Source organism: Budorcas taxicolor, chromosome 22, assembly GCF_023091745.1.
Source record: "Budorcas taxicolor isolate Tak-1 chromosome 22, Takin1.1, whole genome shotgun sequence".
Classification (NCBI taxonomy): Eukaryota; Metazoa; Chordata; class Mammalia; order Artiodactyla; family Bovidae; genus Budorcas; species Budorcas taxicolor.
Genome location: NC_068931.1, coordinates 35,361,223 through 35,387,795, shown reverse-complemented (window position 1 = coordinate 35,387,795; position 26,573 = coordinate 35,361,223). Strand labels below are relative to the sequence as shown.

General features: G+C 41.9%; 1 protein-coding gene across 1 annotated transcript in view; it reads left to right on the top strand.

Moving 5' to 3' along the window:
* GREB1L (GREB1 like retinoic acid receptor coactivator) overlaps positions 1 to 26,573 on the top strand; it is a 108,188-nt gene that overhangs the window by 37,966 nt on the left and 43,649 nt on the right. Inside the window, exons 6-14 of the mRNA XM_052660403.1 lie at positions 2,586 to 2,714; positions 6,385 to 6,501; positions 7,095 to 7,214; positions 8,225 to 8,362; positions 10,010 to 10,195; positions 14,522 to 14,848; positions 15,987 to 16,115; positions 16,663 to 16,797; positions 19,436 to 19,633. Coding sequence (XP_052516363.1) covers positions 2,586 to 2,714; positions 6,385 to 6,501; positions 7,095 to 7,214; positions 8,225 to 8,362; positions 10,010 to 10,195; positions 14,522 to 14,848; positions 15,987 to 16,115; positions 16,663 to 16,797; positions 19,436 to 19,633 — 1,479 coding nt within the window. The remainder of the gene's footprint in view (positions 1 to 2,585; positions 2,715 to 6,384; positions 6,502 to 7,094; positions 7,215 to 8,224; positions 8,363 to 10,009; positions 10,196 to 14,521; positions 14,849 to 15,986; positions 16,116 to 16,662; positions 16,798 to 19,435; positions 19,634 to 26,573) is intronic.

Here is a 26,573-nt window from a genome sequence, read left to right as displayed (position 1 = left end):
ACTCTTAGTTGCAGCATGTGGGATCTAACTCCCTGACCAGGGATCGAACACAGGTCCCCTGCCCTTGGGAGCATGGAGGCTTAGCCACTGGACCACCAGGGAAGTCCCTGAGAAATTTTTTCCAAAGTGGCTGCACCATACTACATTCCTACCAGCAACGTGTGAAGGTCCCAGTTTCTCCATATCCTTGTCAGTACTTAATATTATTTTGCTGTGTTGTGTTTCACTTTGTTTTAGCCATCCTAGTGTATGTTGATAGTATGGTTTTGACTTGTGTTTTTCCAATGACTAATCATATTGAGTATATTTTCATGTGCTAATTGGCTACCTGTATATCTTCTTTTGGAGAAATGTCTATTCCAAACAACTTGCCCATTTTTTAGTTGGGTTATTTGTCTCTATTATTGAATAGTAAGAGTTCTTTATACATTCTAGATACAAGTCCTTTACCATATATGAGTTGCAAATATTTCGCCTGAGTTGTCTCTTTGTTCTCTTGGTGGTGTCTCTCAATGGTCTCTCCATGGTGTCTCTTGAAGCACAACATTGTTGTATCTTGATGGAGTCCAGTTCATCTATTTTTTCTTTTGTTGCTTGCACTTTTGCTGTCACATTCAAAAATGACTGCCTCAGCCAAGACCATGAAGATTTACTCCTGTGTTTTCTTCTAAGAGTGTTACAGTTTTAGCTCTTATCTTACATTTAGATCTATAATCCATTTCTGGTTAATTTCTATATATGGTGATAGGAAGAGCTTTTATTAGTCAGTTTCTTTTTTCTTGTGCATATTTCTGTACATTCATTTTGTACCTGATGGTCTGTGCTTATCTGAATTCACTGACTTGAAAAAATTACCACCACTTAAAATTTATTAACCAGATTTCACCTGTATGCTTATCTGGACTGTTAGAAATATGCTAAAATTCTAAGCGTAAACTAGGAAACAACGAATCTTGCACCAAACAATATATTTGTGGCCTGAAACATAATGACCAACCTGTATAGAGACATGGCATAGTTACCTGGGACTCCTGTGGTTACGGTTCTCTGTTAGTACCTGAAAAACATGGGCTGTCTTCAGTTTCCTGAGACTTTATAATGTTGTGTGTGCAGTTGCTGGCTTCTATTCTTCCTGTAGGCATTAAAATCACTCCGTGGTGTAAGTTTGACCTGCAGAGAGGAATATGAACTCTCCTGAGCCAGCAGGGGACCATTTCAGTCTTTTGAGTTCTTATGAGTTCTTATGCACTGGTTAGATGTATCGGGAATCACACTGTGGTATGAGCATTAATTTTTTATATAATTTCTAATGTAGTATCGTCAGAATCCTGCTGTTCAGAACACTTTGTTTTTTAAACTCTCAGAGTTTTAGTAGTTCCTTTGACCCATTCCTATGTTACCTGATTACACTGTTCTGCTGGTGTAGTCAGGGACTTCACACTCCCACTTAGTTGCTCAGTTGTGTCCAGCTCTTTGCGACCCTGTGGACTATAGTCCACCAGGCTCCTCTGTCCATGGGATTTTCCAGGCAAGAATACTGGAGTGGGTTGACATTTCCTCCTCTAGGAGATCTTCCCAACCCAGGGATCAAACCCATGCCTCCTGTGTCTACTGAAATGCAGGTCCCTCGTGGCTCAGATGGTAGAGAATCTACCTGCCAAGCAAAAGACTTGGGTGTCATCCTCTGGATCAGGAAGATCTCTTGGAGAAGGGAATGGCAACCCATTCCAGTATTCTTGCCTGGAGAATTCCATAGACAGAGGAGCCTGGCTGGCTACAGTGCATGGGGTCACAAAGAGTCGGACATGACTGAGCGAATACACAACTGAGCGAATAACACTTTCACTTTTTTTTCTTTACCCACTGAGCTACTGGGGAAGCCCATAGAGTCAGGGACTTGGGGTCTGTTATATTCATTTCAGAAAATTCTAGTTGGCTGGAGTCTTTATCTCTCACATAGCCTGCCTCTGAAATGGCATTTGATTTTTCCATGTTGAATTATTTTGTGAATCCAAATTGGGATATATTTTTGGATGTCCCTGGTATTACATAGGTAGAAATTCTAGTTTATTTCCAAATATTAACACAAGTTTTCTTCAAAGGCAAGTTGTTTTTCCAACATTACAATGACTTAGCTTGCATAATACTTTTCAAATGATAAACTTATCTGGATAGAGATAAATATATCTCATAAAAATATGACTTTGAAGGAAACTGTAGAGACAGTTTTAGTATGACACATGATCATATCTTCGATGCCACGTCATGTGACTTTGACCAAGTTAAATGGCTACCACTATCTAAGTAATAGTAACAGCCTCATTGAGCTCATATAGGAATTAGGTGAATTGATATATTTAAAGTGCTTAGACTATCACCCAGCACATTGTACCTGTTAGGGAGTGTTTGTTAAATACATAAAAAGAAAATAAAACTGGTGTACAGCAAAATGGACTTTCTTAAAATAGATCAAGGGATAACTGTAATTCTACAGTCTACTCTCTCTCGGCTCACTCTTGTTGAATTAACTTCCTTCCCGTGTATATAATTAGTTTCTAATTTGAACAACCTCTTTCATTTTAAAGATTCACCGGTTCTCAGTCCAGCTAATTCTGCAATCAATTTAAGTGGAGCTCAGGACCTGACCCGGAATAAGAATGTTGTGAAGCCACTGGCTTTGTCTTTGCAGGCTGTAGGGAAGACTTTTGCTGCAGGTGATGTTTTCCTCACTTATATTTCTTTGGTGAATACATAGTCTACAAAAGACTTGTGAGAAGTTTAATTAGCAATTTGGTAGAAGAAAACAGAAACTCCTTCTTTGCCAGCTGAAGGCAAAAGTGGGGCTGTCTACAATAGCACATTATATACAAAGCTTTGCATTTTCTCTGTTAGATCCGAAAGAGTCAATGGACATTTGGCGCACAGGGGAGACAAAACAGATTGATTCTGTTCAATATACATTTCTGTGATGAGGAACTGGGGATACTAAGATAAATAATGCTCAATCCCTGACTTCTAATGTGCTCGTAACCTTGTAGAGGAGATTGACCTGTGAGATGTTTTCAGTATACTGCAGTAAATAGAGGGCGGGATTCCTGGGTGGTGCTTTGGTAAAGAACCCACTTGTAATGTAGGAGACATGAGACATGGATTTGACCCCTGGTTGGAAGATCCCCTGAAGAAGAGCCTGGCAACCCACTCCAGCATTCTTGCCTGGAAAATCCCATGGCCAGAGGAGCCTGGTGGGCTACAGTCCATAGGGTTACAATAAATACATAATATCCTAAGGGGAGCACCTCCTAGAGGAGGGGCATCTAGCACAGCCCTTTAGGGGGAAATTAAGAATGAGTTCTTAGAGGAGTACAGTCTTGAGCTATGAGGAGATGTTCACTGTATAGCGGAACAGGGGAAAGACATTCCATGTTCAGGGGAAAGCGGGAGCAAAGCTTGAAAGGAAAAGGAGAGAAGCAGTATAACATGACATGTGCAGGAACTTCTGGCAGGTTGGACTTGTTAGAAACATACAATATAGAACTCAAGGACAAGCAGGAAGTAAGCACGATGCAGACAAAGGAAGTTTCCCTTGTGGCCCAGACGGTAGAGTCTGCCTGCAATGTGGGATACCTGGGTTCAGTCCCTGGGTTGGGAAGATCCCCTGGAGAAGGAAATGGCAACTCACTCCCATATTCTTGCCTGGAAAATCCCATGGATGGAGGAGCCTGGCAAGCTATAGTCCACAGGGTCACAAAGAGTTGGACGTGACTGAGCAGCTACACTTTCAGACAAGGGAAAGGTCATAGGAGTTCAGACTCAGAAGCATGAATTTTACTCTATAACTTACTGCACAGGGGAGTGACATAGTCTTCTTTTAACTTGACTAGATCATTTGGGCAGCAAAAAAGAGATGACAATACAAGTTGCAGGTCTTTCAGTAGTCTGGGTGAGAAATAATGAGGTCTTTGACCAGGGTGAAAATCGGTAGGGGAGGAGGAGATAGATTGGAGAACTCAGGATATGAAATGAGCAGACTCGACTGATAAATGGGAGCGTGAAGTGGAAGAAGGGGTCTCGGTTGATCTCCATCTTTCTGGGCTAGTGGTTGGTTCTGTTACTTGACACTGGGAATACAGCAGGGGTAGCAGTCTCCCCGGGAGATGACGAGTTCAATTTAGGACATATTGAGTTTGGAATAACGATGAGGCATCCAAATGGAGCCACTCAACAGTCATTTAATTTGTCATAGAGAGAAAGCAGGACTAATGGTGTAAAGCTGACCTACCAGCATGCCACAGTAAATGATATCAATCAAGGAGAAATGTAGAGTAAGGCAAGCTGTGAGCTAAAGGTAGAACCCTAGAAAATGGCAGTGTTTAACAAAAAGAAATGGTCAGAGAGGTAGAAGAAAAATGAGAAAGAGAACCTATTATTGTTGGCAACTTTCCAACGGTTAGGCATCATAATTTATCCAGACCACTTTTGTTCTTACTTTGGTCCAACAATTCTTACAGAATCTGTCTTCTGGTTAGATTATAGACTGGAACAAACTAAATCCCAAGTTTTTACAGCTAAAGGAAAAATTAATGAAATTATGAATCTTGGTGGTAATCATCATGGTTGCTAAAACTATAGTATGAAAGGCTGATACAACTTGAGGATTAGGCTAACAACTCTTAAACCCACTGATGAATCTTAGCATCACAAGAAGCGAACAAACTAGCTATTATGTGCCTCTCTTAATGGAAGTGTACAACAAGACTTAGGAGGTATTCTTGTCAGAAAAAAAAGAAAAATCAAATGAATCTGAGCAAGTATCTATATCTGATGATTAGTTTAGGAATTAGAGGAGATATCAAATTATACCGTGGATATGCAGTCAGCAAAATACAGAAAATGAGAAATTCTGCTATATTTTCAGCAAACTAATTGCAAGAAAGAAAAAACAAGGGAGTGGGAGGAATTTGGAGATTGGGACTAACATATATGCACTATTGATACTGTGTGTAAAACAGATAACTAATGAGAACCTACTGTATAGCATACGGAGCTCCTCTCGATGCTCTGTGTTGACCTAAAAGGGAAGGCAATCCAAAACAGAGAGGATATATGTATACATATGGCCGATTCACTTTGATGAACAGTAGAAACTAGCACAACATTCATTGTAAAGTAATTATACTCTAATTAACGTAAAAAGCCTTGAAGGAAAAGCTAAAAATTAAAAAGAAAACAAAAAGGAGAATCTTACAGATTAAAAGAGGTTTAAGGGACAGAGCAACTAAATTCCAAAGAAGGCAATGGCAACCCACTGCAGTACTTTTCCCTGGAAAATCCCATGTACAGAGGAGCCTGGTAGGCTGCAGTCCATGGGGTCTCTAAGAGTCGGACATGACTGAGCGACTTCACTTTCACTTTTCACTTTCATGCATTGGAAAAGGAAATGGCAGCCCACTCCACTGTTCTTGCCTGGAGAATCCCAGGGACGAGGGAGCCTGGTGGGCTACCATCTACGGGGTCGCACAGAGTCGGACATGACTGAAGCGACTTAGCAGCAGCAGCAACTAAATTCAATGTGTGGATATTTTTAGAACCCCAGTTTGAATAAGAAATGTAAAAAGCCATTTCTGAGATGACTGGGGGAAATTCAAATACTGATGGGATATTTACTATTAAGAAATTATTGATTATTGTTAATTTTAAGTATAAAGCAATATCACAGTTATGTTTTTAAGAGTCCTTTTAGAAACACATACAAAAGTATTTATGGATGAAGTGATATGATAAATGGGTTTGCTTCAGAATAATCTAGAGCCCATATGTGCATATGTGGGGTGGGGGAGAAGAGATAGGGAGTATAAATAAAACAGGATTGGGTATACCTTGATAAATGTTGAAGCTGGGTGGGGGGAACATAGCTCATATACTTCATATACTATTCTCTCTATATATATTTGAAAATTTCCATGATAAAGGTCTTTTTTAAAGTTTTCTTTCCACCCACCATCTCCAAAGATGTTGCTGAAAATGATTCTAAAAGATCTCTTGGGGGAACTTCTCTGGCGGTTCAATGGTTAAGACTCTGCGCTTCTACTGCAGAGGCATGGGTTCCATCCCTGGTTGTGGAACTAAGATCCCACATGCCTCACAGCCAAAAAACTAACTAAATAAAAAAGATCGTTTAGGGTCCTAGAAAATTATTTGGGGTGACAGTTCATGTTACTGAAGGTACTACTCTGATGGTTGTAGTTGGCTTTGCGCAGCTGAGCTGTCCCATCAGTGGGATGTCTTTGAATCCTAGGGTGCGTGGTTTGTCTTACGGTTGCAGCATCACAGAAAGCAGTGTCCCGCCCAGACTCTGTTCTGAGTGGCTCCTCTTTTGTACCACAGATGCTGCTAATGGAAACAGTAGCCACGGAGGAAAGAGCAGTGCGTCTAGCTCCACGCCCGCCCGCCCAGGGAATTATTCGTTGTCACCAAGACCTAGCTTTGCCTCGGGAGACCAAGGTACGATACCCATCTTAGAGTTTTGAAATAATGCAACTCAGTTATGGAAGAAGTACTCCAAAGAGTTTGGAATGATGAACTGTCTGGCAGGGCACTCCCAGTTTTTCCTTAGCTTCTCGTGCAATATTTTGAAAGTTTATGATTGGTATGAACAATTACAGTTGTGTGTCTACTGCCCATTCTACAAGGATGGGCCTACCAAGGAAATAACATTGAAGCAAATATATAAGATATATCTTTAAATGATGACCAAATTACAGGGTTCAAAGTTCATCTCTGCTATGTGACCCTGAGTAGATGTGAGCCTTTCGTTCACTCTCTATGAAATGGATATAACAGTGTAGTTGTCCTGCAACTTCATGGAGTTGTTGATAGAATCAGATGAAATAATTTAGGTAAAACTGTACATCATAAAACAGCCTGCAGTTGTTAGATGGTATTGTAAACATGTGACTTTTTCTAATTTTATCCTTACCTCTAGAAAAGTGACTTCGACTTTCTGGGTATAATCATAGTAAAGGTCCTGTGTTACTTTGACTTCTTTCCTTACTTCCATCACTAAGGAGAAGCCTCATCTTTCTTTTTGCATTCAGCTACCATGTTCATTTCTGGGCCACCAAAGAAGCGACACCGAGGATGGTATCCTGGGTCACTCATACCCCAACCTGGTTTAGTTGTACCTATTCCTACAGTTCGCCCTCTTTCAAGAACTGGTAAGATTTCAACAGAAGGTGGGCTTTAAGTTTCTTTAAATTAGCAGAGGTATCTCCTAATCTTGTTCTTTCCATGAACCCTTGAAGATAAATTTCCTTTACCAACAATTGTGTCCAGCATTCTAGCAGCTGATGTTTTGTCCCCATCGTATCTGCCATCCGAACAAGCACATGTGCCATCATGAAAGATCTTGAGTCACCATCTGGCTTTGTTGTATCCCATAGTATCCATAAACCATTCTTTACAGAGGGCTTAATGCTACCAGCCCACCATCACAGATCATGACTGAACTTGCACTGTGAGTAGTGGTGTTAGATGTCTTCTGCTATGATCTGGGTCCTTACATGACCTGTACTTACTATTTCTGAATTGAGTGGTTCAGTCTGTGACTAGAATCCTGAAATCCAACTGAGTCTCCTCTTATAATACCCAACTGTGGCCATTTGATGCCTACAGTTAAAATGTTCAAATGCCCATCTACCTTGCTGTATAAAACACAGACAAATGTAAACATACCAATTCTAGGATATAAGGTTATTTAAAATTTTGTTTGATTAAAAAGTAATTCTAAAGACTGTGTAGAAATGATACATACAAAAAGAACTGTGCCAACATGGTACTGTGATTGCCTGTAGGTATACTGACTAATTATGAATTTATCCCTATTCTCATTTTTCTATACTTTTCACATTTTCTGTAATGACTAGATATGCCTTGATAATTTAGTGCAGGAAGAGATAAAATACAAAACAGAATCCAAAAGACTGTATATGGGAAAACAACTAAAAGGAAAAACTGCCAAAATGTTAAATAGTCGCTATCTCCAGATGATTTGATATATTTGTTCCACTCACTTCTTATTTTATACAGTAAGCATGAATATCTTTAATAAAACAGCTATTAGACCTATAAAACTTGCATATTAAAGGTAGTCACACTGTGTTGATTTCAACTGTATTTCATTTAGCCTTCCTATCTAATCCTTCTTGTCAAAAACTTTTTTTTGCAGAGTCCCTTTTATCTACCCCACTTCCACAGACCCCATTAACTGGAATTTTACAACCTCGACCCATTCCTGCAGGGGAAACTGTAATTGTTCCTGAAAATCTGCTGAGTAACTCAGGAGTTAGACCAGTTATCCTGATAGGTAAGGAAAGGAATTCCAAGTTGCCTGTGTCCCCTGGAATCTAGAAGCACTCCTCCATTTTGATGTGTCTTTATTCATGTGTTCGTGAATGTAATCGTTGATGCCTCTATTAATTCTTTCAGCTTTTATTGGTCAGTTCCTCCAAGCTGTACTAAACAAGGGACTAGACGTTAGGAAGAAGGCAGTCTTTCTGCCCACAAAGAGCATTGTTTAGTGGGGGGGAGTCTAGAGTTCACAGCCAAGAACTCCAAGAGCTCAGAGGAGAGGGAGCTTAACTCTGTTTGGAGGGGTCTGAGAAGACTTCTCAGAAGTCAGCTTTCAGCTGGGGACGTGAAGGGTGGGTGAAAGCGGACAAAGCTGGAGAGGGAGCTTAACTCTGTTTGGAGGGGTCTGAGAAGACTTCTCAGAAGTCAGCTTTCAGCTGGGGACGTGAAGGGTGGGTGAAAGCGGACAAAGAGATCTCTTTCAGTCAAAGAGATCGAGGCTGCAGAGAAAAGGAACAACCTGAGCTGGCGAAGAGGCCCCTCTCAGGAGGACCAAGAGGCCCCAGAGCTGCAGATTTCAACCATGGGAAGCTGTAGGAGTGAGAGCCTTTCTAAGCTCTCGATAAGTGGTGGTACCTTTCATACCCACATCAAGAGTCCCCTCGTTGCCGGGGGTGGTGGTGAGGGGGAGGTGCGGCTAGCTGAGGCCAGAAGAAGACTGCTGACTTTACCCCCAGGACTAAACAGATAGGGTGTTTAAACCCAGTGGGTCTTTATGGTATGTCTATGTGAGGTGTTATCTGTTTCTTGCAGTTGGCTTGAGCCTACTGACATGGATGGTTTTGCTTTGAGCCCTGTTCTTTATCAGGCTGCCCCCTGGACCTACAGGCACTGGGGGAAATCCAGTTGTTTAAATTCCATATAGTCAGGAAGTGCTTACTGAGCATTTGAGTTACATGCACGATGCAGCTAAGCCTTGGAAGGATAAGTAAAACTAGGACCCTTTGGTGTCTGTCTTTTAGAAAGACTCATGGAGGGACTGTTCTCTCCATCAGACCATCAACACAGTGTGTATTTTCAACACATTTTGTCCTATCTACTTCTAAGATGATTTGAGACTTTTATTGACATTCAGGAAGAGAACATAACAAAAATAGCTAAGATAGCAAAAAGAGTAAGACCCTCCAAGTTTTAATACCTGTGACTGGCAGAATATTGCTGTTGATCTATGAGTTTAGCTTAAACTTTTTAAAAGAAAACATCAAGAAGTGAAGTAAGCATGTTATGGTAGTCTATCTATTCTCTGACTTCTTATCTGATCAGGAATTTTATCTGAAAATATTTTATTCCTGCAGGTTTACAAAGGATACAGAGATGTTTTTGCAAACTTTCATCAATCCTCTATGGCAGAGATATTAATTAGCATGTCCCTAGATAATATAATTTGAGTATTTTGTTTCTTGTTCATCTAATTTAATAAAAGGGTAGAATTTAGAGCATTTGAGTGAATTCTCTAGGATTGATATATTTGAGTAATTTGTTTGGTAGCCATTCAGAGGTCAGGGAACTTTGGTAGGCATCGTTGATCCTAGCTGAACAAATATACCTGGTTGGACCTCAGGGGGAAATGTTGAACTTTATTGACCTGCTTCTGTTGGGGCAGGCTATGGCACTTTACCCTATTTCTATGGAAATGTTGGTGACATTGTTGTCAGTCCTCTGCTGGTGAACTGCTACAAGATTCCACAGTTGGAAAACAAGGATTTGGAACAATTAGGGTTGACTGGCAGCCAACTCCTGAGCGTGGAAAACATGATTCTTCTGACAATACAGTATCTCGTACGGCTGGGTAAGCTATTTTCAATAATCATTTGATGGTGACCATTTTTATTCTGTTTTGTAATATACTTTTTTCCTTTCTCACCCACTTTCTCACCTTTATCCACTTCTTCCTTCTCCTTTTTCGCTTCTAACATTCTTTTTCTTCAACCCTACTCACTATGACTTTTCCTCATCCTTTCCTCCATTTCTTTCCTATTCATTTCCTTCTCTTTCCTACATTTTTTCTCCTCTTTTCTCAGACCTAGCCTCCCTTGCTCCTTGCTTTACTTCTTCAGGTTCTAGAAGAGATAAATTGCTCCACCTAGTGTCCAGTGCCATGTTGATCTAAGGTCTCCAAAGCAATTGATGGCAGACTGACTGAGAGCTGTGCCATGGGTACCTCCCTTGGGGACTCAGGCCAAGCCACCTTTCTGAAAGTGCAGCTCCCATCTGGAATGCAAATGTAGTCATTGCCTTAGACAGTTATTTTCCGATTTTCCACTTGGCCTTTTTATCTTATTTATCCGCTGTCTCTACACGCTTTTTTTTCTTCTCTAGCTTCATCCCTTTGATGTGGTCCCAGACCACTTCCCTTCCTTGAGGTAGTATCTTGGAACTCCCTGGAAGGTCTTCTGGGCTTTAGGGTAAAGGGATACGTAGGTCATGAACCCTTCACTTCCTTCCTCTATTTGATATCTCCTCCTGAGCCCCATAGTGGGTGTATGCATGTGCCCCAACAATACTGCAGTGGCTCCACAGCATTTACATTGCAATGTCCTTTATTTTGCAAACTGCAGTGGGCCATCTAATATGCAGCCTAATTATACACTCTTTCCATGACTTCAAACCACTGATTTACTTAGGAAAAATGTTTGAGGTGTAAAATTACACATTAAAAATTTTATCTGTGCTCTTGTGAATTTTTTTCAATGTTTTAAAGTACTTTGGTGTTAAATGATAAAAAGACATGGGGCTAAACAATGTTACACACTCACACACACACACACAAACTTCACCTTCAGCCTTTGGATCATCAGCTCGCAGCCTTGGCTGTGCCTCTTAGTACCTGGAGAGCCCAAAGGCATGCCTTGACATAGGATCTGCCTTGACGTGGGCTTTTGAAATTCGGTGAGGCTTCAGGTATCTCATGAGCCACTTTCATGATAAATCTGGGACTTGCTAATCATTTTTATTAGCAGGTGGTAAAATTATAAAAAATCTCCTGGGTCTGACATTAGACATCATAATTTTAATTGATACATATTGACTTTCAATCATGTTTCAGGATGAAAAAACAGCTTCAAGATACATTCAGGATCAGTAAGACAAGACCACATGAAGTAATGCTATTATAGCAAACCAAACATATCAGTATAGCATTTTTTTCAATCTCAGTAACAATTTAAGCAGTCAAAGTCCAAGTTAATTAAATGAACCACATGGTCTAAACAAAACATCTTCTCTTAAATTACTAAAAGCTCTTTTATTAAAAAATAGAACACTCTTTATTAGACAAAACTCTTCTCTGCCCTTCAGGATCAATTCAATCCAGAATTTTACTGGCAACCAATTAATTATGTTTCTAGATGTCCAAAATAAATAGCTGTTTCTTTTTCTTAATGTAAATTTTAAACATTGAGACGTCAGTTCTCCTCAACTAACTCTTCTGGAGTCCTTTTTTTTTTTTTTTGCCTTCAGAAATTTCAAAGAAGGCAGCAAGAATAGTTTCACATATTGTATAGATTATAAATAGACATCCAAAAAAAAAAATCCAGACTCCTAAGAGGACAGGGCTAATACTCAGATGGTTCAGTTACCTGAATGTAACAGAGAAGAAGAAAAGCAAGATTTTTCAGAAAGAATGGATCCTTCCACTACAGTCACTTAAAAAAAAATAAGTCTCAGTTATTTCACAATCTGAAAGTCTTTTGAAGTAGATGATGAAATCAGCAAATCCAGAGTCTTTTAGGACCTTGAGTCGGTTGGACCCTTGTTCTTTCCTATTATGGCAGCTCTAGCTGAAAAGCCTTCAGCCCTGCTGTCTGGGCTGAGTAACTGGAGATCAGTACTTGAAGGGGGAAAAATGACCATAATCAAATGGAGAAAAGGCTCCTGCAATTTAGCTGTAAAGGCTAAGGATGAAGAAATGATGGGAGATGATTGGAAACTAGGCAATTTACTCTAAAAAAAGTCTCTTACTTCATTTAAACTTTAACACTTTTTCCTCCATTTCTCATTCCTAACAGTAATTCGATCAAAACTCTAGAAGTGAATTTTAAGGTAATCAAGAATGCCATGAACGTGTTTGAGATTTTATTTTCCCAGAATGCCTTTGTGTTTGGGATTAATGATGCTGCCTAATAGAACATGTTAATTCCATCGTGGTTTGGTGTGGGTCCTATGACATACCTGTTCACCAGCTTCTTCAGATGGCCTATGAGAAGCTGGAGGCAGGCAGAGCCACATGCTTTTTGAGCTGTGGTTTGTTCTGATGGGAGAAATCTTTAAACAGACGACCACCTTCCCTTCTCCTCATACAGTCAATACAATTCTATGCACTTTGAGCTCACTACTAAGTGTGTACTTAATGGCTGTGAACCATGGGGCTAGTTTGGTAAAGTTAAATGAAGACCAGAAACTTTGGTGGCTCCCAGGTGATAAGAAAGGTCTCCCCTAGTAAAGGATTGGGGAAGGCATGGAACCATAAAGCCAGTGTTAACATTGCCAATTCTTTGCCCTCTTTCTATATACAGAAGAGAAAAGTCTATGAGGACTTCACTCTTTTACTTCCCCCTGGCTCCAGCCAATCCTGGAAAAAACTGTTTTTTTTTTTTTCCCAAATTAAAATTGTTTTTTTTGTTAACTTTTTATTTTGTATTGGGGTATAGCCAGTTAACAATGTTGTGATAGTTTCGCAGCACAATCACATGATGGACAGCAAAGGGACTCGGCCATACATATGCATGCATCCAAACTCCCCTCCCATCCAGGCAGTCACATAACATTGAGCAGAGTTCCCTGTGCTAGACAATAGGTGTACTTGTGGTTATCCAAAATTGTTTATTTTTAAAACATATTTAAAAAGAAGAAACCTATAACATTTTATTTAATTTTGATTGTCCTAAACATTACTAAACTTTCACTTTCTTCCTTTCCCAGAGATGATGGGCAGGGTCAGGGAGACCACTTAAATCCCTGTTAAAGGAAGGAGAGATTTCTGATTCATTCAAGTGCCTCCTTCCCATACAGAAGTCAGGTCCCTCATCCCTATATTTTTCTGCAAGGGGCTTTTGACTCTGGATTCCAAGGCAATTGCTTGATCTCAGATCACAGACACCGAGGGGTTCTAGATCTGTTTTAGAAGCCTGAGTTTCAAAGCTCAGTTCTGCACAGCCAAAGAAGGGGTTTTGGGTAGCAGTAGTGAACATAGTCCTTCCAGTTTCAACTTAAACTTAAGTGTAAGAATTCATTTATGTCACTTGGATGCCAGACATTGACTTGCTTATTTTGTCCTAAAGCCTGGTTGAGTTTCTAAAGAGAAATAAAATCCCCCTAATTCCAGGGTGGACGGATCAACCGTGAAAGCTTAGCCATAACCACAGCCAGAGAGGAGGGCCAAAGGCCATCTTTACCCCAGAACTCTGGGAAATAACTCACTGATGAGAGCATTCTTTATCTGGGGAAAGCATGAAACTGCCTAAATATAAATTGGGAGTGAAAAATAACTTAACTTTCTTTGTGGACAGTATTCTCAAAATTTGGTACAGAGGCTATACATGCAAATGTTTTTCTAAAGTATTTATGAATAAAATGAGAACTGCGTGAAGCCTGAAGCTGATTATACACACTAGTGGGTTAGCGTCTTGCATTATTAGTCATTAACTATTTCCATAATGCCAAGTTTCATGTGTCAACAAAAACACTGCCTTCAGCATGCTGCAATCTATGGGTTTGCAAAGAGTCGAACACAACATAGCGACCGAACAACAACAACAGCAATATTATATAATAATATTTCTGATATTATTTTTTAAATTACCACCCTCAGTGACCATCTCCCAAGGCATACAGTGGAATTGATACTCTCTGAGCACATCTTTTTTTAAAGGTAACAGGAACAGAAGTCTGCATTGTAAAAATATATACTGAGGCAGACAGAGAAGAGAGAAGGCAGTTTCACAATCAAAAATGATTAGTAGATGCACCATACCTAAGGCCACTACAGGAAGAAAAGCTTACTTGCCAGCCAGAATAGACAGCATACTGGTGTATTTGTGTGTGTATGTACGTGTCTCTCTTTTCTAGCTGTGATCTAAAAAAAAAAAAATTCTAGCTATAATTCTCTTCAATTTAGGTCCTGATCAGATACCTCTCAGGGAAGAATTTGAACAAATTATGCTGAAAGCTATGCAGGAATTTACTCTGAGAGAGAAAGCCCTGCAGATGGGTGCGCAGTGCACACCAGTGTCACCAGGACAACTCCCCTGGCTGGCTAGATTAATTGCCAGCGTGTCTCAAGACTTGGTTCATGTGATTGTGACCCAGAACTCTTTGGCAGAGGGCATTTCAGAAACTTTGAGGACTCTCAGTGAAATGAGGTACTATCAAAAACTACCGGATTATGTGGTAACCATTTGTGCTTCGAAAATCAGAGGAAATGAGTTTTGCGTGGTCGTATTAGGTGAGTAATTTTTAAAATCTATTCATTCAATCATCTGTCCATTTGAAAACTACTTGCTGAGTGTCTCAGGAATCCATGCAATTAATCTCTGATCAAGGGCCTCAGCTTGGGCTCTTCCTCCTAATTTTAACTTTTCCTTTGCTCCTCAGATCAGAGTTTTTACAGCGTGTAGTTTGGCTGGCGTCCCTGTCAGCTGGTGGTGGGAGCATTATTTCAAAGCACATCCTGGTAACAGATACCCTTGTCTCATGTCGCTTCTGTCCTTAAAAGGTTTTGGAAATGTTACCACTCTAGTATGTGAGAAAGCCACTGCCACAGGTGGCCTAAGCCTGTTCATCGTTATCTGCCAGGAGCTTAACTCACATATTCACCTCTTCACCAGAGAGGGTATTTAATGCTGTAACATTGACCGTAAAGAAAAGCTTCAGAAAGTTGGTACATTACAAAATGTGTTTTTGTTTCTGGTGCTGATTTTCTATCAGATGCCATCCTGAGTTGCCATTTGGACTAAATTTTGCTTTTCTCCTCTCCATGAATGGCTCTCACATCTTTCTAACAAAGGGGCCCAGCCTCCTTGCTTTGATGAAACCCACCTGCCTATCTCTCTGTGATGTATGTATCTTTCAACAAGTTTCATCAGAAAGTATAACCCATTCATTTTTTCTAATTTTCATTTGTTAAAAAAACAACATAAGTTAACATTTTTTAAGACTGATATTCATAATAGCCATGCAGACAATTTTTTAAAGGTTTTTAACATCCCTCTGTTAGTTTTTAAATACATCCATGGCATGTTTTCCCAGTTACAAACATGCGTGCCTGTGTGCCAGGCTCCTCTGTCCACAGGATTCTCCAGGCAAGAATACTGGAGTGGGTTGCCATGCACATAAGGGACGTTGTTTTTTTCCCTTAATCACCTAACTTTGTATCTGAAACTTCATTTCAGATGGAGTTTTGGAATCATCCTTTCAAATGCTGGGGAGTCACCAGCATTACCTTTGGATGCACCAGACTTTCCTTATCCAAGTCCCTCTAGGCACAGACTCTGGTTGCATTTTCAGTTCTGGATGTTTTATTATAAATCATGTCCTGGTGAGCATTTGTCCACTGGCACGTCATCTCTCCTTCTGTTCTGCAGGTCAGCACCAGTCCAGGGCTCTGGCAGAGAGCATGCTCACCACAAGTGAGTTTTTGAAAGAAATTAGTTATGAACTCATCACAGGAAAGGTCAGTTTCCTGGCATCGCATTTCAAAACCACATCATTAGGTGAGTGGCTGTCAGATTCAGCAACGCTGCTGGGTCCCCAGCTGCATGATTTTCTGGATCTAAATCTTAGCCTGTCCATGAGCTGAGAGTGGAGCTTAAGCTCGACGACTTACGTTCTCTCATTTGGAATGGTTTCTGCTAAGCATTTTGCTCCTAACACAGCAGAGGGGTCCAGGCGCTATGATGGGAGGCCTCAGCTCAGCCACTGCTGTGTTGTGTGACCTTGGGCAACACCGGGCCTTCCCAGACCTAGTTTTCTAATATGTCAAATGGAGACGCAATGATCCCATCCTGCCTGCTCTGGGATATGACAGGGGCCGAGAGAGAATTATCAATAGTGTGTGAGAGCCTGCAACCTGTAAGCATGATACAAACAAGGATAGCTGTGGCTATGGGGATTCTGTTACAGGGGTGACTGAGTGTGAATTCTGATGTGAGAAGTGGGATGGCTGGCAGATCTCAACAGAAACCCAGCCTAGCTGCCCGATGTCTGGTACAAACATGTCCTTCCTGGTGACTTCCTCATCTCTGCTTCATTTTGTAACAGGTGATGACCTAGACAAGCTGCTAGACAAAATGCAACAGAGACGAGGAGATAGTGTGGTGACCCCTTTCAACGGAGACCTTAACGAATACGTGTCGCCTCAGGAGGCTGCTGCTATGATCCCCACGCAGAACCTGGGTAATGTCACCTCAGGCCAAAAGGAGGGAACCCCATCTTCGAGACGGACGTAGAAGCTGACTCGTTCTGAGGGTTCTGAGGTCTTGTCTTTCAGTCATGGACTGTGACAGGCCTTTCCTCATTATATCCTCGAGAGGTCTGGCTCAGGTTAAAAACGCCTTACCCTGTGCGTGCATGCCTGCTCAGTCATGTCCGACTCTTTGTGACCCATGGACTGTAGCCCACCATGCTCCTCTGTCCGTGGGATTTCCCAGGCAAGAATAGTGGAGTGGGTTGCCATTTCCTTCTCCCTTACCCTGTGGCCTGGGTCTGATGCCTTTGTTCTTAGTAAATGTCACCTAGAATTAGGTCAAAGATTTTATTTTAAACAGTACTCCTCTCTCTCTTTTTCTCCCTCACAAGATTCTGGGGTCCTTGGTGTACCTTCCTTAGCTCCACAACTGGGCCCACCAGCTCTAGGCATTCACACAGGGCTTTAGAGAACTGCCTGAAAGAATCTGGACAAAGTCTGGCCTGGGCCCCTGGCTCTCCACTCCCTGTACTTACCTTCCAATATGTAAAACACACATAATCTCAGAGGTTCCCTGATGGTGCTAGTGGTAAAGAACTTGCCTGCCAATGCAGGAGACATAAGAGGTGCAGGTTTGATCCCTGGGTTGGGAAGATTTCCTGGAGGAGGACACAGCAACCCATTCCAGTTATTCTTCCCTGGAGAATCCATGGACAAAGGAGCCTGGTGGGCTACGGTCCATAGGGTCAACAAAGAGTTGGACTTGACTGAAGTGACTTAGCAAGCACAGTCTCAGGGTTAGTGAGGCCTTCCTGGAAGCTGGAGCAGAAACACTGGCACATCATGTGCCCTACAGTGGACTTGCAGGATGCCAAGGGGGACGGTGGGACCAGGGTGAGGAGTTGGATCTCTAGGTTGGATTCCGTTAGGTTCAGATTCCTACCTCAAGTTCCTGTTTGATAGGGACAGTGTCAAAAAGGACAGAACCAAGAACAGAGGAATGGATATGAAACAGATCTGTATGAGCAGCTGCTGACAGCTTTTTGGCTTCTATTAATACTTGGTGGGAATGCATCCTTCAGGCATCAGGACGACCGCAATAGGAAAAGGAGCGTGGCTTGGCATCACCCCAGGCATAAAAATGAATTTGAAGGCAATAAAGATTTTTGACTCCTGGACGTTATATGGCAGTAAAGTAATCATCTGCATGATCTAAAATGTGTTATGTGAACCAAGTTAGAATTTTAAAATTCTCAGAAGACTTACAGCTTCCCACATTCACACCCTCGATTCCCTGTTTAAGAAACATTGCCTAAAATACATAATAAATAAATAAGAGATTTTAATGATGAAAAAGAAAAGAAACACTGCTTAAACACATTTTTAGCTTTCATCCAACGTCAAAATTTGCTAAGTTCAATTCTACAAAGTTATGCCTCCTCTTTTAGTCCCCAGCTGTCTAACCTGTGAAGTGAAGGATATAACAGTCTAACTATCCAAAGATGGATTTTTTATTTTGATTGATTATCTCTGTGGGTCAAAAACTATGTGGGCTGTTCTTGAAAGTTGCAGTTTGGGGCTTTTCTAGTGGGTTCTCTCAGCCAGTAGGGAGACCCACTCACTGTCAGGGTTCCATGGTGGCTGGTGGTCATGTGACCACTGTCTTTGCCTGGGCTGTGTTACAGCTTGGTTTTAGAAAACATTTATTAGCACAGGTTAATTGGGCCCTTGTGTGTGCCGCTCAGACTTCCACATGTGTTCCTGATAAAAAGCAGTCCTTTCAAGAAGCATTAAATGTTTCCTGCTCAGGTGTTTAGCTGACTAACCCTATCTCTCGTGTGTGTTTGAATGCATGCACATATAAGAGATTGATTGCTTGGTTGTAACTTGTAATAAAAAGCTACTGGCATGTTTAAAGTATCTGGGCAATGTTTTTCTGATATGTCACCTGTTGAGCAGCCAGCTGGATGTGTCATGAATCAGGTCTCTTCAGATAGTACAGGCGTCAGCACCACTGTTGACCAGACCTGCCAAGTCACACGCACTGGCAAAGTGGAGTTAAGTGGAAAGAAAGATGAAGTTAGTGTCATGGGGAGGAGAATTTCAAACCATGTTGCAACTGACTTGCTGGAGAGACAGTGTTTACTGCAGTGCCATCCAGAAAAGCTCAAAGGAACTCAGCAAGATTATGGTTATGGCATTGCCTCTGGTCGGGGTCTGGGCTTGGGCACCTGACCTGTGCTGACAGTCCTAAAGAAACCAGGAAGCTTGTTCCCTTTCCAGAGATGAGTCCTGGCTCCAGCTGCAAAGATGTGGTCTGTTGGCCTTGTTTCTGGGCAAGGGAGGGGTGCTGAGCTCATACTTTGTGAGACGATCGATTTTACAATAATACATTTGTGAAATTGCCACATTCACTCTTGAGCACATCCTTTCAGCTGAGTTGTCAGGAAACAATCTGTTAATTCTGGACGATCTGTTAAAAGTTAATAGAAAGAGAGGGTAGGAAGTGAAGGTTCTTGGTGACAGAGCATCACTTTACACTGGGTGTATTACTTGTCCCTGTATAGATTCATAGAGGCCATCACAGAAGTGAATTAATCGTGTTCTTATGACTTTTTCACATTTTAGATTTAGGGAATGAGACCTTCCAGATTTATCAGCCGCAGCTCACAGTTGCCAGAAAACTCTTGTCCCAGGTGTGTGCTATTGCGGACAGCGGCAGCCAGAGCCTGGACCTTGGCCACTTCAGCAAAGTGGACTTCATCATCATTGTCCCAAGGTCAGAAGTCCTGGTGCAACAAACTCTTCAACGGATTCGACAATCAGGTAAGATGGAGCTTTCAAGGAGGGCCCTACCTAGATCCAGTCTTAGATTCACTCTGCTTTTTCCTTTGGCTTAATCCAAGCATGTTTAGAGCACTTCTGTCCTTCTGTTTACAGTGCTAAATATCACAGGAGTACTTTAAATATTACTTCAAATTCATGTGTAAGTATGTCCTCAAAGTACTCTGACCTTGTTCCTCCTAGGTCAAGGGTAAACTGATGTGCATGTTTGCCCGATTCTGTTAAATCTGTGATATCATCAGTGGCCTGGAAGCTGGTCACTCATTTATGAAGAGAAATTCCCTCAGGGCAGAGATAACCCTGCTTGGGATGGTGGGGTCTGAGCTACCTGAGCTCTTTCTATGGCTCAGTGAGTCACATTCTCACAGGAGGACTTTTATTATACATTTAGCACACTGCTGCTGCTGCTGCTAAGCACACTACCAGCACGTTTTCAACCTAGAAACCAGAATACCACTCCCCGTGTTAGCAATGAGAAACCTCATTTTAAAAATTCAAAGTTAGAATTTCTCCTGATGACCTTAGGAGAAGGTCATCTCCTAAGAGAATAACCCGAGAAGGAAAAAAAACTTTTTTTCCAGAAAATGTAAAAAGGTAAGGAGCAAATATTTTACTACTCTGTGGTAAATAACATCCCTCTCAAACATCACATTTGGTTAGAATTACAAGAAGCAATAAGGAATTTAGAAAATTGAGACTGCTGGAAAATGCCTGCTTTTGTTAACTTTAGGTTTGAAAAGGAAATTATAAATGTCAAGTTGCTTCTGAGTACCTTAGCTGATGGCAAACACATACAAACATACTCACAGAGATTTTTAAGTGGAGGATAAATCTTTTTGCCACAGTAAAGAAATTTATTTTCTATATATTTGAAAACAGGTGGGAAGCAGGAAAATTCAGAAGAGCTTGAAATACTCTGCACCTGTCGTTTACTACACCTTAAACTGTACTGTACATGCAGAGCACCTGGGGACCTTGTTATTAATAAAACACACATTCCTGGGACTTCCCTGGTGGTCCAGTGATTAGGAATTTGGCTTCCAATGAAAGGGGTGTGGGTTCGATCCCTGGTCTGACAGGAGCTAAGATCCTATATGCCTTGTGGCCAAAAACCCAAAACATAAAACAGAAGCAATATTATAACAAATTCAATGAAGACTTTAAAAAATGGTGCTCATAAAAAAAAATCATTAAAAAAGAAAAGCACATTCCTTTCAGCAGGACTGGGTTGGCTTCCACCAAGCTCCCAGGGGAGACCAGACGGCTCGTCAGAGGAGTACCCTTTGATGAGTACAGCTCTCTGTGAAATCTTTCGTTGCTAGTTCCATGGGCTAGATGAGCCAGCTAACCATAGGCTTTCCCCTCTTTAACACCTCGTAGTGGCTATGCCTGAGACATGAAAGGTTTGTCCATTCCTTCTGGAGACCCAAGCACCTGATTAACAGTGCAATCTTCGCTTTAACCTCTAAAATTTTGATTGACAAGTTACACCACAGTCAGTTGGAAATACTGACTTGTAAGTGTATTAGCCAGAGATGGTCAGACGCCTTCTCTCTCAGCTCTTCCAGAAGCAGAAGTGAGTTCTAGGCATCTTCCACTACTGGCCGTTCTGCATTTTTCTCTCTGCCCACTTCCATTGAGGGAAGCAGAGGGGCTTTCGTCGCACCAGGCATTAACCAGATTTTGGTTACTTCTTGTGGATTTTCCACTTCCTTGCTGTGGAGGGAGCACCTTCTCTTATAGGTGTTTTCCTTGTACCAAGTGGCATTTGTGGCCTTGCCGAGTTTGTTATCCAATAGCTCAGTCATACGCCGGCCAGGGTATCTGAGCACCTGTTTCAAGAGGTGAAGTCATCTCTGGTCAGCGGTCGGACTCCCTCACCCCGAGCCTTTTCCTCAAATAACCTCTTGATGACCTGCACTTTCACCTTTCTTAATCAGTGAGTGAAAGTCGCTCAGTTATGTCCGACTCTTTGTGACCCCATGCAATATACAGTCCATGGAATTCTCCAGGCCAGATTACTGAAGTGAGTAGCCTTTCTTTTCTCCAGGGGATCTGCCCAACCCAGGGATCAAACCCAGGTCTCCCGCATTGCAGGAGGATTCTTTACCAGCTGAGCCACCAGGGAAGCCCTAGAATACTGGAGTGGGTAGCCTATCCCTTCTCCAGTGGATCTTCCTGACCCAGGAATCGAACCGGCGTCTCCTGCCTTGCAGGCGGATTCTTTACCGACTGAGCTTATCAGTGCAAGACCCTAAATAAAACCCTGCACATTTGACAGCTAGAGAAATTTCACTGGCCCTTCCTTTCCCCTTCTCAATGCCCTTGGATTCTTCCAAAGTGAGTATTTTGAGATTATCGTTCCTCTGAAAGGTACTGGAATTTGACTAGTTACAGTAGCTTAAAATTAAAGAAAATCAGTGCTATAGACAGATTCAGAAAATTCAAGGCAAAGCACATTTTTAAAAGTATTCACATCTGGCCTTGGCATGTATACTGAAATATTTGCTACAGAAACAATCACTTCTAGATATTTTTAAATAACTGTACTCATTTTTATTATAGGAAAAAAGTTATTTTTTTAACTTTGAAAAACAAAAGTAGGAAGTTTTAAGCACTTATTATCCTGCCACTTGAGGATAATCACTTTCAGTGACTTAATACCTAATAGTCTAGGCTCTCTTCTCTGCCTGTGTCAGGTGTTATGGTTGGCCTATTTTTCCATCTCATTAAGCTTTTGTAAGCATCATTCTTATTTTTTGTTTTTTAAAATATTTATATATTTTGGCTATGTTAAGTCTTAGTTGCAGCACTGGGGATCTTTCCTGGCAGAGCACAGACTCTTACCTGAGGATAGCATGAGGGCTCCTGGGATCCTAGTTTCCTGATCAGGTATCGAACCTGCATACCCCACATTGCAAGGTAGATTCTTAACCATTGGGCCACTGGGGAAGTCCCTTGTAAACATCATTTTTAATGAATGTATATGATATTCTATATCATAACAACACCACAATTTATTCACTTTTTTATTTGAATACCTTCATATTCTTGAAACACGTAATAGCTGATAGAATGTGAAGGACCTGGAACATGTTAGGGTGTAAAGAGATTTTCCAGAGCAGAGATTCTCCACTAAAACAATTCTTGAAAGTCATTGCTATGAAAACAGAAAGGATTCTCAAGAAGTCATTTGACTCAGTTTCCTTGTATTTTGGTCTGTGAATCAAGGAGAGCTTCATTTGTGTAAGGTCCAGTGGGCAGTGCTTTGGGGACAAGGACTGTTTTCTCATCTCTGTGTGTCTGGTGCCTCCTTTCTGCCTCTCCTGGGCCTGGCACCAGTAGGGGCTCAGCTACTGTTTGACGGGCAGGGTGGTGCTGGAGGGAGGAAGGGGAGAGATGGGCAGAGGGAGCGCCAGTGTCTAAGTGCTTCGCTCTCTGGTTCCATTTGCCTTTCCCTAAAAGAAGCGTTTCTGGGGCCCACCTGCCAGGAAAAGCACCAGGCAGGGAGAAGCAGCCAGGACTTGCAGAAAGGCCACTTCCTTGGCAGCCCTTGAGTGGCTGAAAGAAAAAGGTGGAAATAGAAACCGTCAAGCTGCTGCCGACTCAGCACCGAGGTGACCCACTGATACAAGTCCCTTTCTAATTAAGGAAGAGAGGCAGGGAGGGAAAGAAAACATTAAGAAAAGAATTGGAAGGTGAAAAAAAGATGAAATGGGTTAATCGTTTTTGTGTGTGCTGTGCTAAGTTGCTTTAGTCGTGTCCCACTCTTTGTGACCCTATGGGCTGTAGCCCACCAGGCTCCTCTGTCCATGGGAATCCTCCAGGCAAGAATGCTGGAATGGGTTGCCTTGTCCTCCTCAGGGGGATTAAGTTTGCCCTAAAAGGACTTGTGAGTGGTGCAGCAGTCCATGGGAGTTCTAGACTATAGGAGGCACTTCTGTTTTAGTGTCGTTTTTTACATAGGCTGATATTGTAGTGTGATTCTTCTAATTCAAAAAGTTCCAAATTCTATGAATTAGAATTAGGTGATCAAACTGTAAGCCACTTTCAACTCAACATGGATAGGATGAAAACAGGAAGGGTTGGTGACTGTCCGTATTTTCCTCCTCCCTGCTTTTTTTTAAAATAGTCCTCGGGATATTTATTTAGTTTGGCTGCACTGGGTCTTTGCTGCCTTGAACTCAGGCTTTCTCTAGTTGCAAAGAGTGGGGCGCTACTCTCTTGTTGCAGAGCCCAGGCTTCAATAGTTGCAGCACGAGGGCTCAGTAGTTGTGGCCCATGGGCTTCATGTGGCATCTTTGGCATGTGGAATCTTCTCGGACTAGGGGATGAACCTGTGTCCCTTGCCTTAGCAGGTGGAGTCTTATCCACGGTGCCACCAGGGAAGTGTTCCTCCCTGCTTTGAGAATGGTATTAGTGGGAGCCCCCAGCAACCGAGAGCAGGTCTGGCAGCATCCAGTCAGGGAAATTTCATCATGTGCAGGGGAATGACATAAATTTGACAGCTCAGTGCATGCCTGATCAGAAAATAACCAGAGAGACAGTGTCATCTGCTGATACGTAGCTAGGTCATTCCAACCAAAAGAACTTAAGGAAGCGTTAAGGCAGTGGTAGAGATTAGGAGGGAGGCAGAGAGAGAGAGAAGGCATTTTCACTTTCTGAAAGGTACTTCCTTGATATCATCAACTTTAGATCTCCTTGTCATCACCTGAAACGTAAGCCAGAAAAACAGGCAGTGACAAAGGCAGCATGGAATAAGATCCAGGGAAAAAAAATACAAGAAAACCACTCTGTCCTGAGATGAAGTGGAGAAATACCAAGACTCCTTCATTTAAGTATAACTGAACAGGTATCCAAAGTCAGCATCTGTGCAGTCAGTTTCCAACTAAACAGTAGCTGCACAGTGCCCACCTCTAGTATACAGCCGATGCTGGCACCTGGCTCACAGTCTCTGTCTCACCAGCTCCTAGTTTCTCTTCTCACGCTTTCTTCCGAAACACCATCACCTTTACTCCTGCTTGGTCACCTGCTCCTAGTCACATTGCAGACCCTACGGATCCTGGAACTGTAAATCCCAAGGTCTCCAACAACAGACCACAGCCTCCTTTGCAACACACAGTGTAGGGGGAGAAATCAGCCCGATTGATGTCTCATAAATTCTTTCTGGTTTCTTGGTTGGCTCTTTCTCCCACCCTCCGCAGTGACTGGCTGCTGCAGACTCAGTTTCATTCACACTTCTGACCTCCTCCTTCTCTTAACAAATGACCATGCTGCTTGCTTCTCCCCTCCCTCTCCACTTTAGATTATAAACTTCCTTCTAAATCTGGAAACCTAACTGCATACACACTGGTCTTTCCCCTCCCTTCCCAATCAGTGAAGAGCTGCCCTCCTCTGTTGAAGTCTGATGCTCCCAACCTGGCTCTGGATGCTGCCTTCTCCTCACTATTGATTTTCTCTTATTGCTACCTTCCATTTCCTTCCCTCCTGGAACTCATCCCATCAGTTTTAAGCTGCCCCACTATCTCAGAGACAAAACAAGCCTCTGTTAACCCTGTCTAAACCTCCAGTTCTGGCTATCCAGGTGGCGCTAGTGGTAAAGAACCCGCTTGCCAATGCAGGAGACATAAAAGATGTGGGTTCAATCCCTGGGTCAGGAAGATCCACTGGAGGAGGGCATGACAGCCCATTCCAGTGTTCCTGCCTGGAGAATCTCAGGAACAGAAGAGCCTGGTGAGCTACAGTCCATAGGATCGCATAGAGTCCGTGCAATCAAACTTTGCATCTCCCGTTATGGGACAGATTGACCTTATGAACAAAGGGAAGTACATGACATCACCCATGAGGTATAATTGCCAAACGTGTTTAACTGAATCTAATCATCTAAGAACACTCTCAGGAAAATCCAGAGTGTGTGAGACTCTACGAAACACCTAACCTGCATTTTTTAAAAGACCAAAAAGAAAAAACAAAACAAAACAGGGGGCTGTTTTAATTATACAGAATAAATAGTCTGGACAACCAAGTACAATGCTTAATTCTTGATTGGATCTTAGACCTAAAAATAAAAAACACAGCTCTGGGACAATTAATGAAACTCATATACACTACTATATCCAAAATAGATAACTAATAAGAACCTACTGTTAGCACAGGGAACTCTATTCAATAATACTCTGTGATGACCTATATGGAAATAGAATCTAAAAAAGAGTGGATATGTGTATATGTGTAACTGATTCACTCTGCTATACGCCTAAACTAGCACAACATTGTAAATCAGTTCAGTTCAGTTCAGTTCAGTCACTCAGTCGTGTCTGACTCTTTGTGACCCCATAGATGGCAGCACACCAGGCCTCCCTGTCCATCACCAACTCCCGGAGTTCACTCAGACTCAACACCATTGAGTCGGTGATGCCATCCAACCATCTCATCCTCTGTCATCTCCTTCTCCTCCCACCTTCAATCTTTCCCAGCATCAGGGTCTTTTCAAAGAGTCAGCTCTTTGCATCAGGTGGCCAAAGTATTGGAGATTCAGCTTCAACATCAGTCCTTCCAATGAATATTCAGGACTGGTTTCCTTTATGATGGACTGGTTGGATCTCCTTTCAGTCCCAGAGACTCTCAAGAGTCTTCTCCAACACCACAGTTCAGAAGCATCAGTTCTTCAGCGCTCAGCTTTCTTTATAGTCCAACTGAAAAACCATAGCCTTGACTAGACAGACCTTTGTTGGCAAAGTAATGTCTCTGCTTTTTAATATGCTGTCTAAGTTGGTCATAACTTTCTTTCCAAGGAGTAAGCATCTTTTAATTTCATGGCTGCAGTCACCATTTGCAGTGATTTTGGAGCCCAGAAAAATAAAGTCTACCACTGTTTCCCCATCTATTTGCCATAAAGTGATGGGACTGGATACCATGACTA